The following is an 18303-nucleotide window of genomic DNA, read 5'->3' as shown; positions in this document are numbered from 1 at the left end:
CACCACCACGGAGAAAGAGTTGCTTGTAGTAGGTGTTTCCCTTGATAAGTCAGTCTTATCTTCTTGGGTCTAGGATAGTTGTCTTTACAGACCATGTTGCAGTTAGGTATTTGTTAGCCAAGAAAGACACTAAGCCTAGACTAATTCGATGGATTTTTTTGTTGTAAGAGTTTGATCAAGAAATCAAAGATAAAAAGGGTAGTGATAATGTGGTGCGGACCACTTATCTAGACTCTTTACAGAGTATGTCCCTGGTCATTGTTTGAATGAATCTTTCGGATGAGCAACTTTTGCGATATCCCAATCCAAAGCACCTTGGTATGCCCATATAGTCAATTACTTGGCCGTAGGACAATTACCCATAGGGTGGACCAAAACTCAGAAAGATCATCTTTGCAACATCAAGCATTATTTTTGGAAGACCCGGACCTTTCAGGGTGTGTGCAAAACAGATAGTTAGGAGATGTGTTCGACCACAAGTTTAGTAGTTACTTGCATTTTCATTCTTGTATGCTTGTGGTGGTCATTATAGTGGCAAGAGGACCGCTTAAAGGTCCTCTAGTGTGGTTTCTATTGGCCCTCTCTCTTTCGTGATGCATTCTTTTATTGTGTGCTTGTACTTCATGTCAAAAAGTAAGGAATATTGGTAGACGAGATATGATGCCCGAATCCTATTTGATTGTGGAAATGTTTGATGTGTGGGGTATTGATTTCATGGGCCTATTTCCCTCATCTTTTGGCTTTGAATATACTGCTTGCAGTTGTATGTGTCTAAATGGGTAGAAGCCATGCTACTAGGACCAATGATCATAAGGTGGTGTCAACTTTGTTCAATCGCACATCTTTAGCCATTTCAGTCATCCGCGCGCCATCATCAGTGATGGTGGCTCACATTTCACCAATAGACACTTTGGCTCACTATGAAAAAGTACTCAATCACCCCTCAAGTTGTCACACTTATCACCCTCAAACTAGTGGACAAGTGGAAGTGCTAATAGGAAAATTAAGACTATCTTAGAGAAAATGGTACGGCCCGATCGTAGGATTGGTCAATGCGTCTGAATGATGCACTTTGGGCCTATCGAACGCCATATCGTACCCTATTGGCATGTCCCCTATCGGTTAGTTTTTGAGAAAGCATGCCATTTCCTATAGAACTTGAACATAGAGCACATTGGGCCACAAGGAAATTCAATTTTGATATGACCACGGCCGGTGACAATAGGAAACTCCAACTTTTGGAGTTAGATGAGCTAAGACCGAATTTAGAGAACTCTCGCATCTCTAAGAGAAAACTAAAGCTTTCACGATAAACACATTGGTAGGAGTCATTCTCTCCTAATCAAAAAGTGTGGCTTTTAACTCTAAGCTTCGCCTATTTCCGGGGAAGCTTCGGTCCGAGGGATGACCCTTTATTGTTCTTAATGTTTTCCCTCACGGAGCTGTTGAAATCCGAAACCCAAAAAGGGAAAGTTTTAAGGTGAATGGCCAAGACTTAAACCTTATGTCGATGGCATTATTGATGGAGAGGTGATTGAGGAATGTTTTTATTAGAAACCACATTAGCCATGTCAGTGCACTGAGTCTAGTGAAGACTTTAAACTTAGGCTGTGGGAGGGAACCCACCTTTGTAAATATGTTTTTTTTGCTTTTATGTTTTTGTTGTTTTGTCTTCGCAGGATTGCCATGTTTGGAAACTCATTAACTAGTCCAAGGTACCGCTTATGCATGCACAAACTCTGTTGATGACAGCCCCACATTGTTCCTCAGGTTGTATCTCTCCACCTTACATGCTATTATTGTTGATTTCTTGTTTCTCAAATATGTGGAGGATTTAATGTTATTGTCATATTGCCATTTGAGATCATTTGATGCTAAGTTGGGGAGGATATTTGTAGTTATGGGTCACTGAGGACAAGACATTTTAAGTTGGGGAGTGTTGATTTGATTTTTTTATCTTTGTGAAGTATGTGATGAGACTTTTGTGGAGATTGTGATATTTTTGTGAAGTGTTGTTGATGATGCTTTTGTGGAGATTGTGCTTAAATTTTTGTGGCATGATGATGTGTTTTTTGAAAATATGTTGAATCTTAGCTTGTAAGTCCAAAAGTGGTTAAAGTGAACTAAAGTGAGTATTTTTAAAATTTTCATGAATTCATGCATAATTACCATTTTAGAAGCAATTAAAGTGCTAGTCGAAAGGTTTTGTGAGGTTTTTGAAAATTTTTTGTGCAACATGGTTTTAAACATTGACTATTGGTTCTGTTTTGTGCTAGGTTTGTCCATAATTGTGGTTAGACACTGTTTTGTGTAAATGTCTGTGTGTGTTTATGCAAGTCTCCCACATACTTTACATGCATGGAGCAAATTTTCATTTATATCTTGCGTGTGTTAAAGTGCTTAAATTTTGCTTGATGATTTGGTTTTGATTTGTAGCCTAGTTGACTCGAGTGAGTACGCTGGAGGGGTGTTCTACACCTAATCCCCTAAAGCATACTAGCTTGGGAGCGGTTGGCCTAAAGCTCGTTACATGGGTCCTTCGAAAGCTTAATAAGTCATTATATAAATCATGAGTTTTATAAGAAATAAAGAAATAAAGTCTTGACTTGTAGCCTAGTTGGTTCGGGTGAGTAAGTTCGAGGAGTATTCTAACTTAGTGCCCTATAGCCATCTGGTTTGGGAGTATTGACCTAAAGCCCGTCACATGGACTTCTTGTGTGGAAAATGAGCATTATGTTGCGTGTACATAAGTTGGGAGTTTTGCATGACATTTACATTGTGATATGAATATGAAATGTGTGTTTGAAAGCTTGAATGGAGATAGGCAAATTCTTTGAAGAAACTTTAGTTCTTTATTTAGGATTGTGTTATTTACTTGTTATGTTCAAATTCTTCACTTTACCTTTTGATGAATGTCTTGGTTGTTGATTAATATGGTTGTGTATGATTTTGTGAGAATGTTGAAAGAGTTCCTTTAACTTTACTCGAGGACGAGCAAAGAGTAAGTTGGGGAGTGTGTTAGAGTCATGAAAGTGACTCTATTTTGGTGATAAAAATACCCCATGTGGTTTATGGATTAAGGGTATTTTTGTCTCATTTATGCTGTTTAGGGGGTAAAATGTCATGTTTTAAGGGGCTGATTTTGTCACTTTTCAATTGTATAGGGACCAAACTGATATTTTACAATTTGTTCTATAAAAGAAAAATGCAGTTTCGCGTGAACAAGGGGGCTGTTCATCCATCATTTTTCGGCGACCCTTCACCTTCTCCGATCAAGCTCCGGCGACCCTTCATCTCCTTTTCCAGCGAAGTTTCGGCTTCCCCTTGCTCCAATCACCATCATCCCTTCATCACCACCGTGAACCAAGCGCACTACCACGGCGTTTCATCTTCCCACCGAGTCGTTTCGTCTTCTCGGCCAGTTTTGGCTATTTTTCGGCGACGTTCCAGCTCCCCAAGGGTCGATCTCCCTTCCCCACAGCCGGATCTACACTTCCCTAGCTTCAGCCGCCGCGAAAACCATCGGAATCCGCGATTTTGCCGCCGCGCCTCTTCATCTTCCAGGCCAGATTCTGCTCATTTCCGGCGACTTCTCACCTCCCCAGGACCTGATCTGAACTCCCCATCACCAGAGCTTTCCATCGGTACCTTCGGATCCCATTTTCGCCACCGTTTTTCGGAGACCCGCCGAAAAATTAACGTTTTCTAGCGAAGTGCGGCTGTTCATATTCCAGGCTGTCCATTGGTCATTTTTGCCCCTTCTTCGCATCATATCGCTGTCTGTTACCTCCTCTCCGCCATGGCCAGCTGCGTTTCCACCGTTTTGGCCTCTGTCATCACCACCATGAGCGGCTAAGCTCCCGGTTGTCTGTTACGGCATAGGCGAGATCGGGATTGACTCCACGACTCTCCTCATCAGCTCTCAACTAGTTGGATGAGCTTGATTATAGGACATTTGGTAGTATTGTGCTTCGGATTATATTTGTTTTCGTTTCATGATTGATTTCAATACTTTAATATGATTTGAGCATAACTTGTGATGAATATTGTTGTCCATTATGATTTAATGTTTTCATAGAACTTGTTGAATGATAAACGTTGGTTTGGAATAATTAAATGATGAATATTGCTTTCATTATTTCGCATCGATTGTAATTGAGTTGTGTTCGGATTTAATTTAATTTCTACTATTGTTGCGTTTATTGTGAAGTTGGTTGATTGGATATTACGTGTTGACAAATTGTATTTGTTAATCACGTACCAACTAGTGGTATTGCCTTGTAGCGTTTATCGACGTTCAATGATAGTCTTTAACCAATCGAACTTGAGTGATCGGGTGAGACAGGATAGATTATACCTTGAGTGTCGGGAAACCATTTCATTGATTTACCTTGCCTTGTAGGTTTAGGGGATCGTAGAGGGTGGAGGAGAATTGTGTGAGTCGGTCTCGTGTCGAACCAAAACCGTAATGGCAACATTTTTATTATAAAGTCTTTATTTGTTTTAATTTCACTATTTCATTATTTACATTTAGTCTATTTAGTTTCATTAATCCATTACCAATTTCATTTCCGTTACTTAAAATACATTAGGTTGTTAGTCTTGCTCCCTGTGGATTCGATCCTGCTTATCGCTACTACGGTAATTAGGTTTAATTTTTAGACCGTGACGATCTGTCTAACACACATGGAAGGGTATCGTCCATTCATCTTTTTGAAATGAGATAAAGTTGGTGTGAATATCTTTGAGGAGATATGGGCTTGGCAGCACATTTATTAGGTTGACATAAGCGTGACTTTTGAGGCATAACAAAATTTATGTTGTTTTGGTTTTAGGAAATTGAATCAAATGATAAACTCGCTGAAGAGCTAAAGCAACAGGTGAAAGAAATGTTAATGGCCTCAACGAGTGATCCACTAGAGAAAGTTTCTTTGATTAACTCTATACGTCGTCTTGGTGTGTCATATCACTTTGAGACAGAAATTGAAGAACAACTAACTCAAATTTTTGAAGCACAACCTAACCTTGGGGATGATAATGATTATGATCTCTACACTATTGCTCTTTTATTTCGAGTTTTTAGACAATATGGTTTCAAGATTTCTTGCGGTATGTACCTCTTAATTTGTATCAACGCATGAACATCGTATATATGTGAATTATAGAAATATATCTTAGCTGATAAAAACTGATTAACAAATTACAATGGATTGCTAATCAGCCGTGTTCAACAAGTTGAAGAATAGTGATGGTATGTTCAAGGAAAGTTTAACCAACGATGTAAGAGGCATGCTGAGTTTATATGAAGCGACACATTTGATACTACATGGGGAAGAAATTCTTGAGGAGGCCCTTGTTTTCACAACCTCTCATCTCAAGTCCTTTGCCAAAAAATCAAGTCCTCATTTAGCAAAACATATAATGAATGCCCTTGATTTGCCCTTGCACCAAGGTATTCCAAGATTGGAAGCACGCCAGTACATCTCTTTCTATGAAGAAGACCATGAATTTAGAAATGAAACTCTACTCATGTTTGCAAAGTTAGATTTCAATAGGGTAATTGCTACACAAACAAGAGATGAAATATCTTACAAGGTAAATATTATATCTCTCACTTTAGTTATTTTTTTTTCTGAAGAAGTTCTGAACATGATGAATAAACTTTTTTACAATCTTATTGCAGATGGTGGAAGGATTGTGACTTGGCATCAAAGTATCCTTACTCAAGAGACAGAATTGTGGATATCTACTTTTTGTCGATAGCAGATTATTTTGAGCCTTGTTTCTCGATGGCCCGGATAATATATACTAAAATTATAATGATTCTTACAGTTATAGATGATACATATGACACATATGGTACAGTTGAAGAGCTCCAAAGTTTCACAGATGACCTAGAAAGGTTTTTATTAGTTTCTTATTAGTCTTAACAAATCTAATCTTACACATTTTATAGGAGCTTATAGTCATCCATATATCTAATTTGTAATTAAAATCTTTAATACTTTTAGGTGGGATTCTAGTGCACTAGTTGATTTGCCAGAATATATGCAAGCTCTTTATAGTGCTATCTTGAATCTTTACAATGAATTAGACGAAGAAATGAGCAAAGAAGGAAGATCTTATAGTGTCTCATTTACAAAGGATAAAGTAATCAACATTCTTTCTCTATTACTTTTGTCTTACAATTGTAGATTGTCTCTACTCAATTTTTATATATAGTTGCATTAGTTGGTGTTTATGTATTTATTTATTTTGTTAATAAACAGCTGAAGGAGCTTGCCAGGGCCTATCTGCTCGAGGCCCAGTGGTTCCATGAAGGATTCGTCCCATCATTCGTAGAACGTATGGAAAATGCATTGGTCACTGGTACTTGTTTTTACAGCATAGCAGCATTATTTGTGGGAATGGGAGAAATTGCAGGGTGTTAACCAAAATGTGAAAAAGGACAAAATATGAAGGTCCTTATTGTAATTGTCTAATGCTGTGACCACAACTCTAAACTGTGTCATTTTGGTTTTCACAGTTTCTTCTTGTATAAAATACTCACTATATGTTCTACTGTTTCAATTAAGAAATCAATTTGTGAGGAGTTCACGATTTCCAGAACTCTCTCCAGTTTTTACTTTCATCTGTTTCACTTGGTATCAAAGCCGACGACAAGCGTCAAATGGCTATGATTCCTCTAGATAATCAAACCAAAAACGTGAAGAAGAGTCTTCATGGCTCAGCTCATCCTCAGTTCTCAGTGTTTCCATCAAATCTGCAAATCGTTAGCCCCAAATTGACAAGAGATAGCTATACAGACAATTATAGGTTCTGGCGGTCTCAAGTTCTATTCGCGGCAGGAGCACATGAGCTTGAAGAACATTTGACAGGTTCAATTCCATGTCCTCCACCTTTTATTCTTACAGATCCTAAATGTTCAATTGAGCTAAGTGATAGAACATCAGCTGAAAACCTAGCTAGAGAAACAATAAATCCAGCTTATGTAGCTTGGAAAAGGACTGATAAACTACTTGTCACTTGGCTTTTGGCTTCAATTTTTGAAAATATGTTTTCCACTGTGTTGAAGTGTCAATTCTCTACTGAAGTTTGGTTTACACTCGAGAACCTAGTTAGTAAATACGGGTATGGCAAAAAAAGGGTATGGGAATTTTATGGGTATAATACGGCAAACGGTGAAAAATACGTTTATAAAAATTCGACCATAAAATTCGGATACGGAAAAAATACGATACGGGTAGATACGGGTTTAATATGGTGCATTGCCAAAAATACGTTTTGAAAAATACGGCAATATCAATCTTAGTTTTAACACTTTTATGGACTACCTGGTTAAAATCAACATAACATTTCAAATGCAAAGTATTCAATTAACCAATAACACAAATACACAATATATAACTGATATTCAAGTTATAGTCTCCAGACTCAAACACAATATTTAGCCAAGATTCAATTATAGTGTCAAATTAAACACATAAGTCATAACAAAATCAAAATTCAAAGTCGAATAAGAGCTCCAAACAAATAAAATACACAAATAATACAACAAAGATTCAAATTATAGTTTGTAACAAAAACTCACAAAGTACATAAACAACAATAAGTCAATAACAACTCAAAAAGGAGCATCGTCCAACCAAGCAATGTCATCATTATCCATAGTCATCCATGTAACCCTCAATGTTGGTGTGGAATTAGCATCTTCGTCCATATGAATTTCTTCATATTCATAGTCTGGAAGCTCTCCCAATTTCTCAAGATCTATAGTGTCTGTATCAAATTTTCAGATTAACAGCAAAATTTTGCAGTAGTATACTAGTATCAGAAACGTTAATAAGGTAAAAGTATGATTCAATTGTCTTACAACCATCTAATCATCTTAATTTCTCTACTTGAATGATTATGAGGCAGACCCACTCGATGTTTGGTATTGATATATTCTTGCTTTTCTAGCCATATAACCATATCCACTACATGAAGTTTGAAACAACACACTTCAATATTCCTATTATTATTTACTAAAAATAAAAACTAAAATTTTGATTCTTCTATTCTCTCAAAACAAGGCTGCGAAAATGAAATCAATAAACAATGTGAAACTCAGTGTGTGTATTAAACTTAAACCAGGCACTTCAATAAAGTGAATGAAATATTTTTCTCTAAATTTTATTACTTGGTTCAGTAACATCTTTCTTGATTGCGCACTTGTTCTCCATGGTTCAGTAACATATTTTTCTTCCTTCAGGATAGACCAATATCTTGTCTACATTTCTTACCTAAGGAATTAACTTATAAAATGCACAGGAAAAATACCCAATAATCTTTGGAAGATCCCCAACAAAGGAATCACTCAAATAGTGCAGAATTCATGACAAAAACCAATACACAAAACAAAACCTCTCACAACTGATGGTTACTTACTAACAGAGCAAAACAGAGAAGACAAAATCCCAAAGACTTGTATTATGAATTCAGAATCATACAAAGAAAGCTAACGCTAACATTCCATACCATCATTATTTCCAACAAGCAAGTGTGGAAACAGTGGAATATGCAGGATATAAGCAAATCATCAAATGGCAAAACATATCATACTAGAAAAATCAATACCCAAAAAAGGTTAACTACCCAGTAAAGGAAACAATCCAAATAGAAAAAGTTCAGTTAGAAAATAACAGAAATATCAAACACCAATACTCCTCAACAAGAAGAACCATGTTTCAAACAAATCCAGCAATCCATTACCATAACAAATCCATCAATCCACCAAAGAGAAGAGAACAAGTGTTAAGTGTGTACCTTGAAGTCCCGAACTTGAAGTTGAAGCTTGGAAAGAGAACAAGAGATGAAGAAAAGCTGAAAACGTGAAGATTTGAGGAAGAAAAGCTGAAGAAGAACTGAACTAAGGAAGAAGAAGTGAAGATCTGAAGAAGAACCGAAGAAGAGAGATCTGCTTTAATTTTTAGTAAAAACCCACCAAAACGACGTCGTTTTGGGGGTGTGATATTATGTTTTTTTTTTTTTTCAAAAATTCACGAATAATTCGCGAATTATACGAGAATTATACGGTAACCCTTATTATATGAGAATTATATGACAGATTTTACAAAATATGGATACGCACATTTTATACGCGAATTATACGACTTTCCGTATAATTCGCGTATAATACGCGTTTTTACTAACTAGGCTTGAGAATGAGTTTTTAATTGACTCCAAAGCCAAAGCCTTACATTTAAAAAGTCTGCTTCAATCAACTCAAAAAGGAAATCTCAGTGTCAGTGAGTTTGTTAAAAAGATGAAAAGTATTGCTAAAAATTTGTCTACAAGTGGTCAAGTGATTACCGATGAAGAGATCCTTCAGTATGTGTTGGATGGGTTAGGTCCAGAATTTGATGCTGTGGTTGTCAACCTAACTTTTATAATCGAATCCAAATTTGATTCTATCACCTTACAGGAAGCTCAGTTTCTACTTCAGAAATATGAAATGAGGCTTGAAAAGTTTAATTATGTAGATTTTCATAGAGGCTCAGTCAACATAGCTTCTCTCAACAATGCACAAAGTCAGTCTTCTCTGACCACCACAAACAAGATGCCTACAACACATGCTGGTTTGACTACTATGTCTACAACATCTGATGGATTGCCTAATGTGTCACTTTCTTTGCCTGCTTCGTTGCCGGGACCTCAGTTTTATATCTTGTGCATGCTGGCTCCGTTTATCAAGGTAGTCAGATCTGTTCATTAGATACTGGTCCTATATATGGACAGCTTGTTTCCTATCCTTTCATACCTTCAGGTTATAACTCTGGTGGTAAAGGCAGAGGAAGATCTAGTGGTCGAGGGAGGCCAATCTGTCAAGTTTGTAATAAGGTTGGTCATACGGCTATACAATGCTACCATCACTACAACTCCTTTTACAATGGGACTCCACCACAGTTTGGAACTTCCCCACAGTTTGGCATGTCCAACCCTGTTAATTCTGGATATAACAGTCATCCAACTTCACAGCAGTCCCATTTTATTCAATAGCAACCTCTTGTTCCCACTATTAATTCCTATGTTACACAGCCACAGCCTGGTTATATCTCTTATGGATCACAGACTCAACCAGCCAACACTATTGATTATTAGGATCAACAGTATTATAATGACTCACAGAAAAGGCCTTCTTTCACTCATTCTCAACAAGGGTTTCATGTTCCCAGCCAATAGCCGCAAAATCTACCTCATACACCAAACCAAGCTTACTTTGTGTCCAACCATGTTCCATCCCCTAGTCAATCCTGTAGTGCACAAGTCATACCCACTTCCAATGCTCCTATTGACCCAGCCTGGTACATGAATTCTGGAGCAACTGACTATGTAATCTCTTATCCCAATCAGTTAACTATCAGCAGAAATTATGATGGAGTTGAGCAACTACAAGTAGGCAACGATGAGTCCTTACACATTACCCATATTGGTTCTACTTTTCTGCCAAATTCTTTACATTCTAAATGTCTACATCTAAAAAATGTGTTGTGTGTTCCTAGGATCACTAAAAACCTTCTTAGCATATCTAAGTTCACTAAAGATAACCATGTTGTTGTTGAATTTGACTAGGATTGTTGCATTGTTAAGGACAAGGCTACCAGGGCAATACTATTGCAGGGAGGACTTAAGTTTGGCTTATATCAGTTACATATTCCATCTAGATTTCTTTCCTCTCATTCACCTGCTATGTTTGACATTCTGGTCCTTGTGTTCCTCAGTCGTTTGTTACTTCAGTTAGTCAGTCCAGTCCCAATAAATGTACTGAAAAAGATATGAGTTACTCTTGTTATACTAGCAATAAGATGGCAGGCTCTGAAATCCACCCTAATGATTGTAACACTGTCCTGCATACTTGTAATTCTTTTCCTGTTAATAAAACACAAAACTTGAATGGTTTTACTTCTTTAATTTCTCCCACTATTTTGCATAATCCTGGTGATGATTTCTCTATTACTGTATTGCATAATTATAACACTGATATTTCTCATACCTCATCACATTTAGGCACCAAAGCACTTTCTAATGACAATAACAACCTATCACATAGTTCACCTACTATTTTTCATGTTAATAATACCAAAACACATATGCTATCTCTTTGGCATAATAGGTTAGGACATCCTCAATCAGATGTGTTACACAATATTCTGTCATCTATGGATAAACAACTTTCAGGATCAGCTTCTGCCTTAGGATCAGCTTCTGCCTTGCCTTTCTGTGATGCCTGTAGTTTAGGCAAGTTGCATAGAAATCACTTTCCCTTGTCTCAATCTAGAGCCACACATCCACTTGAGTTAGTTCATAGTGATGTGTGGGGACCAGCCCCACTTACCTCACTAGAAGGGTTCAAATACTTGGCTATTTCCCTTAATTACAAAAGCTGAAGTCAATTCTGTTTTCATTAAGTTTCACCACCTGGTTGAGAGACAATTTAATTGTAAGCTTAAATGTCTCCAATCTGACCAAGGTGGATAATATAAGGGTCTACTGTCATATCTTTCTGCTGCTGGTATTCAGTTTAGGCACTCTTGTGCTCATGTTCACCAGCAAAATGGAAGAAGTGAACGCAAACATAGACATGTAGCATAAACTAGCCTCAATTTACTTGCTCATGCCTCTATGCCACTGCATTTATGGTGGTTTGCATTTGATACTGCAGTTTTCTTGATTAATAGAATGCCTACTTCTGTTTTAAACCACATTTCACCTTATCAAGTACTCTTTAACAGGCCACCAGTGTATTATGAACTTAAAACCTTTGGCTGCACTTGTTTTCCTTTCCTAAGAGATTTTAACAAACATAAACTCAGTTTTCGTTCATCCAAATGTACTTTTGTTGGATATAGTTTAGTTCATAAAGGTTATAAATGTTTGACTTCTGAAGGCAAAATTTATATCACTCCTAATGTCCAATTCAATGAACAAGAGTTTCCTTTTGCCACTAAATCTGATCAGTCTCACTCTGTTGTTACACCACTTGATTCACCAGAAACCACCTCTTCTATTCCTAGTTTTTCTTATGTTTCTGTTCAACTCCCACATGATATAAGTGCCAAAGTCTCTCCTGCAGTGGCTAATCCTGATCCATGTCCCAATTCAACAGTTGGTAAGTCAGTTCCTGCTTCAATCTCAGCACTTCAATCTCCTTCTAATATTCCTTGCAGTTCTAATTTTAATTCTGCTGTCTCTTTGTCTTCATCACATCATACTGCTGTTCCTATAGATGTCCCCACTACTTTAGGTCCTACTTCTTCTAATACAACTGTTACAGGATCAGCTTGCACTACAATTCACACACCTTCATCCACCTACCCTCTTGAGATTGATTTCACCCATTTCAGGAACAATTGTACAACCAATGAGTCACTATCCTTGCCTACTAATCAGCCCAATTTACAACACTCATCTCAACCTCCTGGTTGCTCTCTTGTAGTAGATTTAACTCCATCACAATTTTATACTCCTAGTTCATCTTCTTTACCCATGACCATCAATACACACTCAATGATCACTAGGTCTAAAGCCTCTTTACAATCTTCTACTGCCCAAACTTGGTCTACCATCACCACTGCACAACCTGAATCTTTAACAATAAAAACAGTCCCTACACAACCTTCCACTGTTATCACCATTGCACAACCTGAATCCTCAACAGCAAAACCAGTCCCTACACAACCTTATACTGCCTTTATATTATCTACAACTACTGTCCAACCTAAACCCTTGACAGTAAGTGAAGCTCTTGTTGGTAATGAGTGGAAAGAGGCTATGCAAGTTGAGTTTAATGCTTTAATGCAAAATGAAACCTGGAGTCTTTTTCCTAAGACTGTCGATATGAATGTAGTTGGTAACAAATGGGTTTTCAGGAAAAAATTCAATGCTGATGGGTCACTTTCCAAATATAAGGCTAGGCTAGGCTAGTTGCTAAAGGTTTCCAACAAACACCTGGGTTGGATTACTTTGAAACTTTTAGCTCGTTTATTAAGCCTTGTACCATTAGAATCATTCTTACAGTTGCTGTTTCTTCTGGATGGGACATTCAATATATTGATGTAAATAATGCTTTTCTTAATGGTCAATTGACTGAAACTGTTCATATGAGGCAGCCTGAAGGGTTTGAAGTTCCTCACCTTTCTTCATATGTGTGCAAACTAAACAAGGCTCTTTATGGCCTAAAACAAGCTCCAAGGGCATGGTTTGATAAACTCAAACAAGCTTTGTTGGACAAAGGTTTTAAAAATTCAGTTTCAGATTCCAGTTTATTCATCCTTAAGGATAATGCTGAAGTTCTCTATGTCCTTATTTATGTGGACGACATCCTAATTTTTGGCTCCAGCACTTCTTCCATTTTACAACTGATTGAAACCTTAAATACTTAGTTTGCCTTGAAAACACTTGGTTCAGTGACCTATTTTCTTGGTTTGGAGGCAACTAGAACACATGAGGGTATTCACTTGAAGCAGACCAAATACGTTACTAATTTGCTTGTAAAAACTAAGATGCAAGATGCACATTCCTGCCCCACTCCCATGGCTGCTGGTACAAAACTTTCAGCCATAGATATTGAGTTGTTTAAAGACCCCAGTTTGTATAGAAATACCATTAGTGCTCTTCAGTACTTCACCTTAACATGGCATGATATTAGTTTTATAGTCAACAAACTAAGTCAGTACCTTTAAGCCCCTACTGAGCTACAATGGCAAGCTTGCAAGAGGGTTTTGAGATATCTTAAAGGAACACAGTCTCATGGTCTTCAGTTCAGACCAATAGTTTCTCTTCACCTTGAATGCTATGTAGATGCTGACTGGGGTAGTAACTTGGATGACAGGAGGTCCACCAGTGGGTACTGTGTATATCTCGAGCCAAATTTGATTCAGTGGAGCTCCTGAAAGCAAAGAGTGGTTGCCTTATCATCTACTGAAGCTGAATATAGAGCATTGGCACATACAACAACTGAATTGGCATGGCTGGAAAGTCTGTTTTCTGAATTGGGAATATCTCTGAATTCTTGTCTAGTAATTTGGTGTGATAATGTCAACGCTGGTGCCTTAGCTTCTAATCCCTTTTTTCATGCTCGGACAAAGCATATAGAGATTGACACTCATTATATTCGGGATCAAGTTTTAGCAAAGAAAGTTGTTGTGCAGTATGTTCCTTCAAAACTGCAGATTGCTGTTGTGTTAACCAAAGCCCTCTCCATTACTCAATTTCAAGAGTTGAAACATAAACTTTGTGTTGTTGACACTCCACAGCTTGTGAGTATGAACTGAAATATGGTGACCTATCGTGGTAAAATAGTGCTTAATGCTGTTCTGTTATTGAAGTGATTGTTGCAACTGTTCTGTTATTGAAGTGATTGTTGCAAATTTGTGTTGAAATGTGGTTATTTGTAGTAGTAGTTTTGTGACTGAAGTGGCTGTTGAAGTTTTTGTGTTGAGTTGAAATGTGGTAATCTGTAGTAGCAGTTTTTTTTTTTGTGTTGAGGTGTGGAAAACTACAGTTTTTGGGCTGAAGTGTGGAAAACTACAGTTTTTGTTACTGAAGTGGCTGTTGAAGTTTTGTGTTGAGTTGAAATGTGGTAATATGTAGTAGTAGTTTTGTGTTGAAATGGCTGTTTAAGTTTTGTGTTGAAATGAGGAAATCTGTAGTAGCAGTTGTTGTGTTGAAATGTGGAAAACTACAGTTTTGTGTTGAAATGAGGAAAATCTGTAGTAGCAGTTTTTTTGTGTTGAAATGTGGAAAGTTTTTTTTTTTTTTTTTTTTGTGTTGAAATGTGGAAAGGGTGTTTTGTACTTGAAATGGCTGCTCTGTAATTGAAGTGGCTGAAATGGTTGCTTTGTAATTGAAGTGGCTGTTTAAGTTGAAGCTAAGCACGGCAGCTGAGTATAGTGTATTGTTTAAGTTGAAGCTAAGCACTACAGTTGAGTATAGTGTATTGAAATGGTTTCCTGAAGGGTTTCCTAAAGCATTGAAGCTGCTGCTTTACTAAAGCATTTAAATGGTTGTTTACTAAAGCACTGCAGTTGAGTATAGTGTATTGAAATGGTTTCCTGAAGCATTGAAGCTGATGCTTTACTAAAGCATTTAAATGGCTATTTAAGTTGCTGTTTTACTGAAGTATCGAAGTTGCTATTTTACTGAAGCTTTGAAGTTGCTGTTTTACTAAAGCATTGAAATGGTTTATTGAAGTATTGAAGTTGCTGCTTTATTGAAGCATTGAAATGGCTGTTTAAGTTGCTGTTTTACTGAAGTATTGCAGTTTACAGTTTGTTCCCTTTTAAGGGAAAATGATATACAAAAACAGATCTCACAAAAAGTGCAGCAAAGAGATAGCAAGAGAAAAGGATAGTCCAGTTTAAGGGGGAATGTTAACCAAAATGTGAAAAAGGACAAAATATGAAGGTCCTTATTGTAATTGTCTAATGCTGTGACCACAGCTCTAAATTGTGTCGTTTTGGTTTTCACAGTTTCTTCTTTGTATAAAATACTCACTGTATGTTCTACTGTTTCAATTAAGAAATCAATTTGTGAGGAGTTCACGATTTCCAAAACTCTCTCCAGTTTCTACTTTCATCTGTTTCACTCAGGGATTAACAAATTTGAATGGCTGCAAAACTTTCCAGAAATCGTTAGAGCTGCATATGCAATTGGCCATCTCATGGGGGACATGGTATCCCACAAGGTAGATAGAACTACTACTAATGTGAAGCTCATGTATTTCTATCTTATAATGTTTAATTAATATTACATTTTTGTATTCTGATTAATTAGTTTGAGCAAGAGAGAGGACATGTTGCCTCTACTATGGAATGCTACATGAAGCAATATGAAGCCTCGAGAGAAGAAGCAATTAAGGAGTTTAACACAATGATTTCAAATGCATGGAAGGATATAAACGAAGAATGCATGAAGCCAACAGTTGTCTCCATGGAAATTTTACGTAGAGTAGTGAATATTGCACGCTTGGTGAATGTATTCTACAAGAACAAAGATGGGATCTCATTTCCAGAGTGTTTGAAAGATTACATCACCAAACTCTTCATTGAACCAATCCCTATCTAATGGATTTTTTTTTACATATCCATGATATGTTTCTTCCAAGTTGATGGAACGCTTAGAATTAAATAAAGGGTTGCTTCAGATACTAAATTAATTATGTAATATGTACTAGTGTCTCAGCTCAGTTGAGCAATATTTGATATTTAATAAATCAAATAGTTTTTATGATCGATGAACGATGGCTATGATTTTTTTTTTTTTGGGTAAAGGTATTTATAAAGAATAAAAAAATGAATCCTCAAAAAGAGGATCCTTACAAAATCAAGGACATTGGAGATGGCTATGATTTCCAGCTAAAGTAAATTCAAGAACCATCTTAAAATGTTTATTCCCAACATAGTATCTGATGTGACTAAATCAACCTTAGCAAGTGCACTAGTCGTGTTCAAGTAATAAAGTGATGAGTTTGAGTATCGTCCCACAGAGATCAAAGCAAATATTTGTAATTACCTAAAACTACTTACACGTTATTTGAGAAAACGAAATCTTAGAGTGTAAAAGTAACGGAATAAAAATTACTAAATTAAACAAATAAATAATGTGATAAACTTTGCAATATTAATGAAGTTAGGGTACAGATTTCCCCCTAATTATGCTTGACAACTACTCTTAATACCTATTTATGCTGTGAATTGGTAGGATTCTTCTAAGGCCAATTATCCTTATTCAGGCATAATATTCAACTTAATACAGATCCCTATTCGGTTACTCTGAAATTAAGAAGCATAAATTCATCAATCCCTTACGACTAATTCGCCCTATTCGGTTATGAATTGATAGACCACAAATTAATCCTAGAATCTCTATTCGATTAATTCTAGTTTTAATATGTTGTGCAATGTTATTCCCATAGAACAATTATGAATATGAATTAAGCAATAAACCCGAACTTCTCTATTCGAAACATCATCAAGGTAATTAAATCAATCCAACATTCATAAAGCATTAAACGTAAACTCTTGCACAAATTTATAAACATAAATCTGGTATTAAGAATAAAATTTGTTCAAAACATAATTAGGGTTCCATCCTCCCCTAACAAAAGGGATTTACTCCATCCTAAGAACAAAGGAATAAGAAGAGAAAAAGGAAAACATAATCAGACTTGAAAATAAATAAAAATCAAACTCTTAAATCTGATCTTTAGTCTTCAAGCCCCAAGAATGCGTCTTCTCCTCTCAAAAATATGCAAAATTCGTCCCTTGACAACTGATCTCAATTATACTTATATACCCAAAAGAGTCCTAAGTGAAAAAGGAAAGAAAAATGGATAAAAACGCGTTAATAGGTTCCGCCACAACCCTGGCCATGGCCGAATTTAAGTCACCACAGCCTAGGCCGTGGTGCTTCCTGGTCTCTTTGTTTTCTCTTTGTTCCATCACCATGGCCATGGTGAACTACCAAGGCATGGCCGTGGCCTTCAAGACTGAAGGGCAATCTCAACTTCTTTAAGCTTTAAGTCCCAATTTCATTCCAATACTCTAATCTACTCAATCAAAGCCTAAAAAAAACATAAAAGTTATCCAAATCAATAAGTAACCATTCATATCTCAAACTTAACAAAAACAAACATAAAAACAAAGGAAACAAATAAGAAGTTAACTAAACTAACATCTAAACAACCCTAAAAACACTCAAATTATGCAACTTATCAGTATCCTCCTGTTAGATAAGGAAGTGATGAAAAGTAACTTTGCAACAGTTTATCTTTCTAAGGATGATTGGAGGTTCCGCAGAACTGAAATAAGTTTTTGGGCTATTCACGAGTGATATTAAGCAGAAATTGGGAGGTTAAGTGCAATAATTTTATATGGGCAGAATATGTATATATATGTTGATCTTAAAGACCAAAGTTTGCTTAATTATGACTTTTGATATAAAAAGTTATTCTGTGAAATTCTGACAATATGAGTTTCCAAAAATTCTATCTATGCTTTGGGTTTGCAATTGAAGCTCAATTCTAGCTATTTTATTTTAGACTTCTTGAGGATTGTTTGAAAACTTATTTCACCCAAAAATTTTACGTATTGGAATTTTTATGAATTTTTGAAAGATGCTATGTGATCTTGGAATTTTAGCCCCTATTTGTTTCACTCTTTTGAATCATTTTTTTGTTGTCTCATTTGGATTAAAAAAATAGAATATGTGTTTGTTTACTTATTGGGATCATTAGTCTTAAAATTAATCCGAATCAAATAA

At 36.4% G+C, this 18303-nt stretch overlaps 1 protein-coding gene across 1 annotated transcript; it reads left to right on the top strand.

The window, feature by feature from the left end:
- The first annotated feature begins 775 nt into the window (after positions 1-775).
- Positions 776-6431, top strand: LOC116139291 (probable terpene synthase 6). Its single transcript, XM_031424968.1, has 6 exons — positions 776-928; positions 4836-5109; positions 5222-5540; positions 5684-5902; positions 6012-6150; positions 6270-6431. Exons 1-6 carry the CDS (start codon positions 776-778, stop codon positions 6429-6431), a joined length of 1266 nt encoding a protein of 421 aa, XP_031280828.1.
- Positions 6432-18303: the final 11872 nt, after the last annotated feature.

The sequence above is a fragment of the Pistacia vera genome, unplaced genomic scaffold, assembly GCF_008641045.1.
Source record: "Pistacia vera cultivar Batoury unplaced genomic scaffold, PisVer_v2 Contig35, whole genome shotgun sequence".
In the NCBI taxonomy this organism is placed as follows: Eukaryota; Viridiplantae; Streptophyta; class Magnoliopsida; order Sapindales; family Anacardiaceae; genus Pistacia; species Pistacia vera.
The sequence above is the reverse complement of the archived record's forward strand: the minus strand, read 5'-3'. Positions and strand labels throughout refer to the sequence as shown.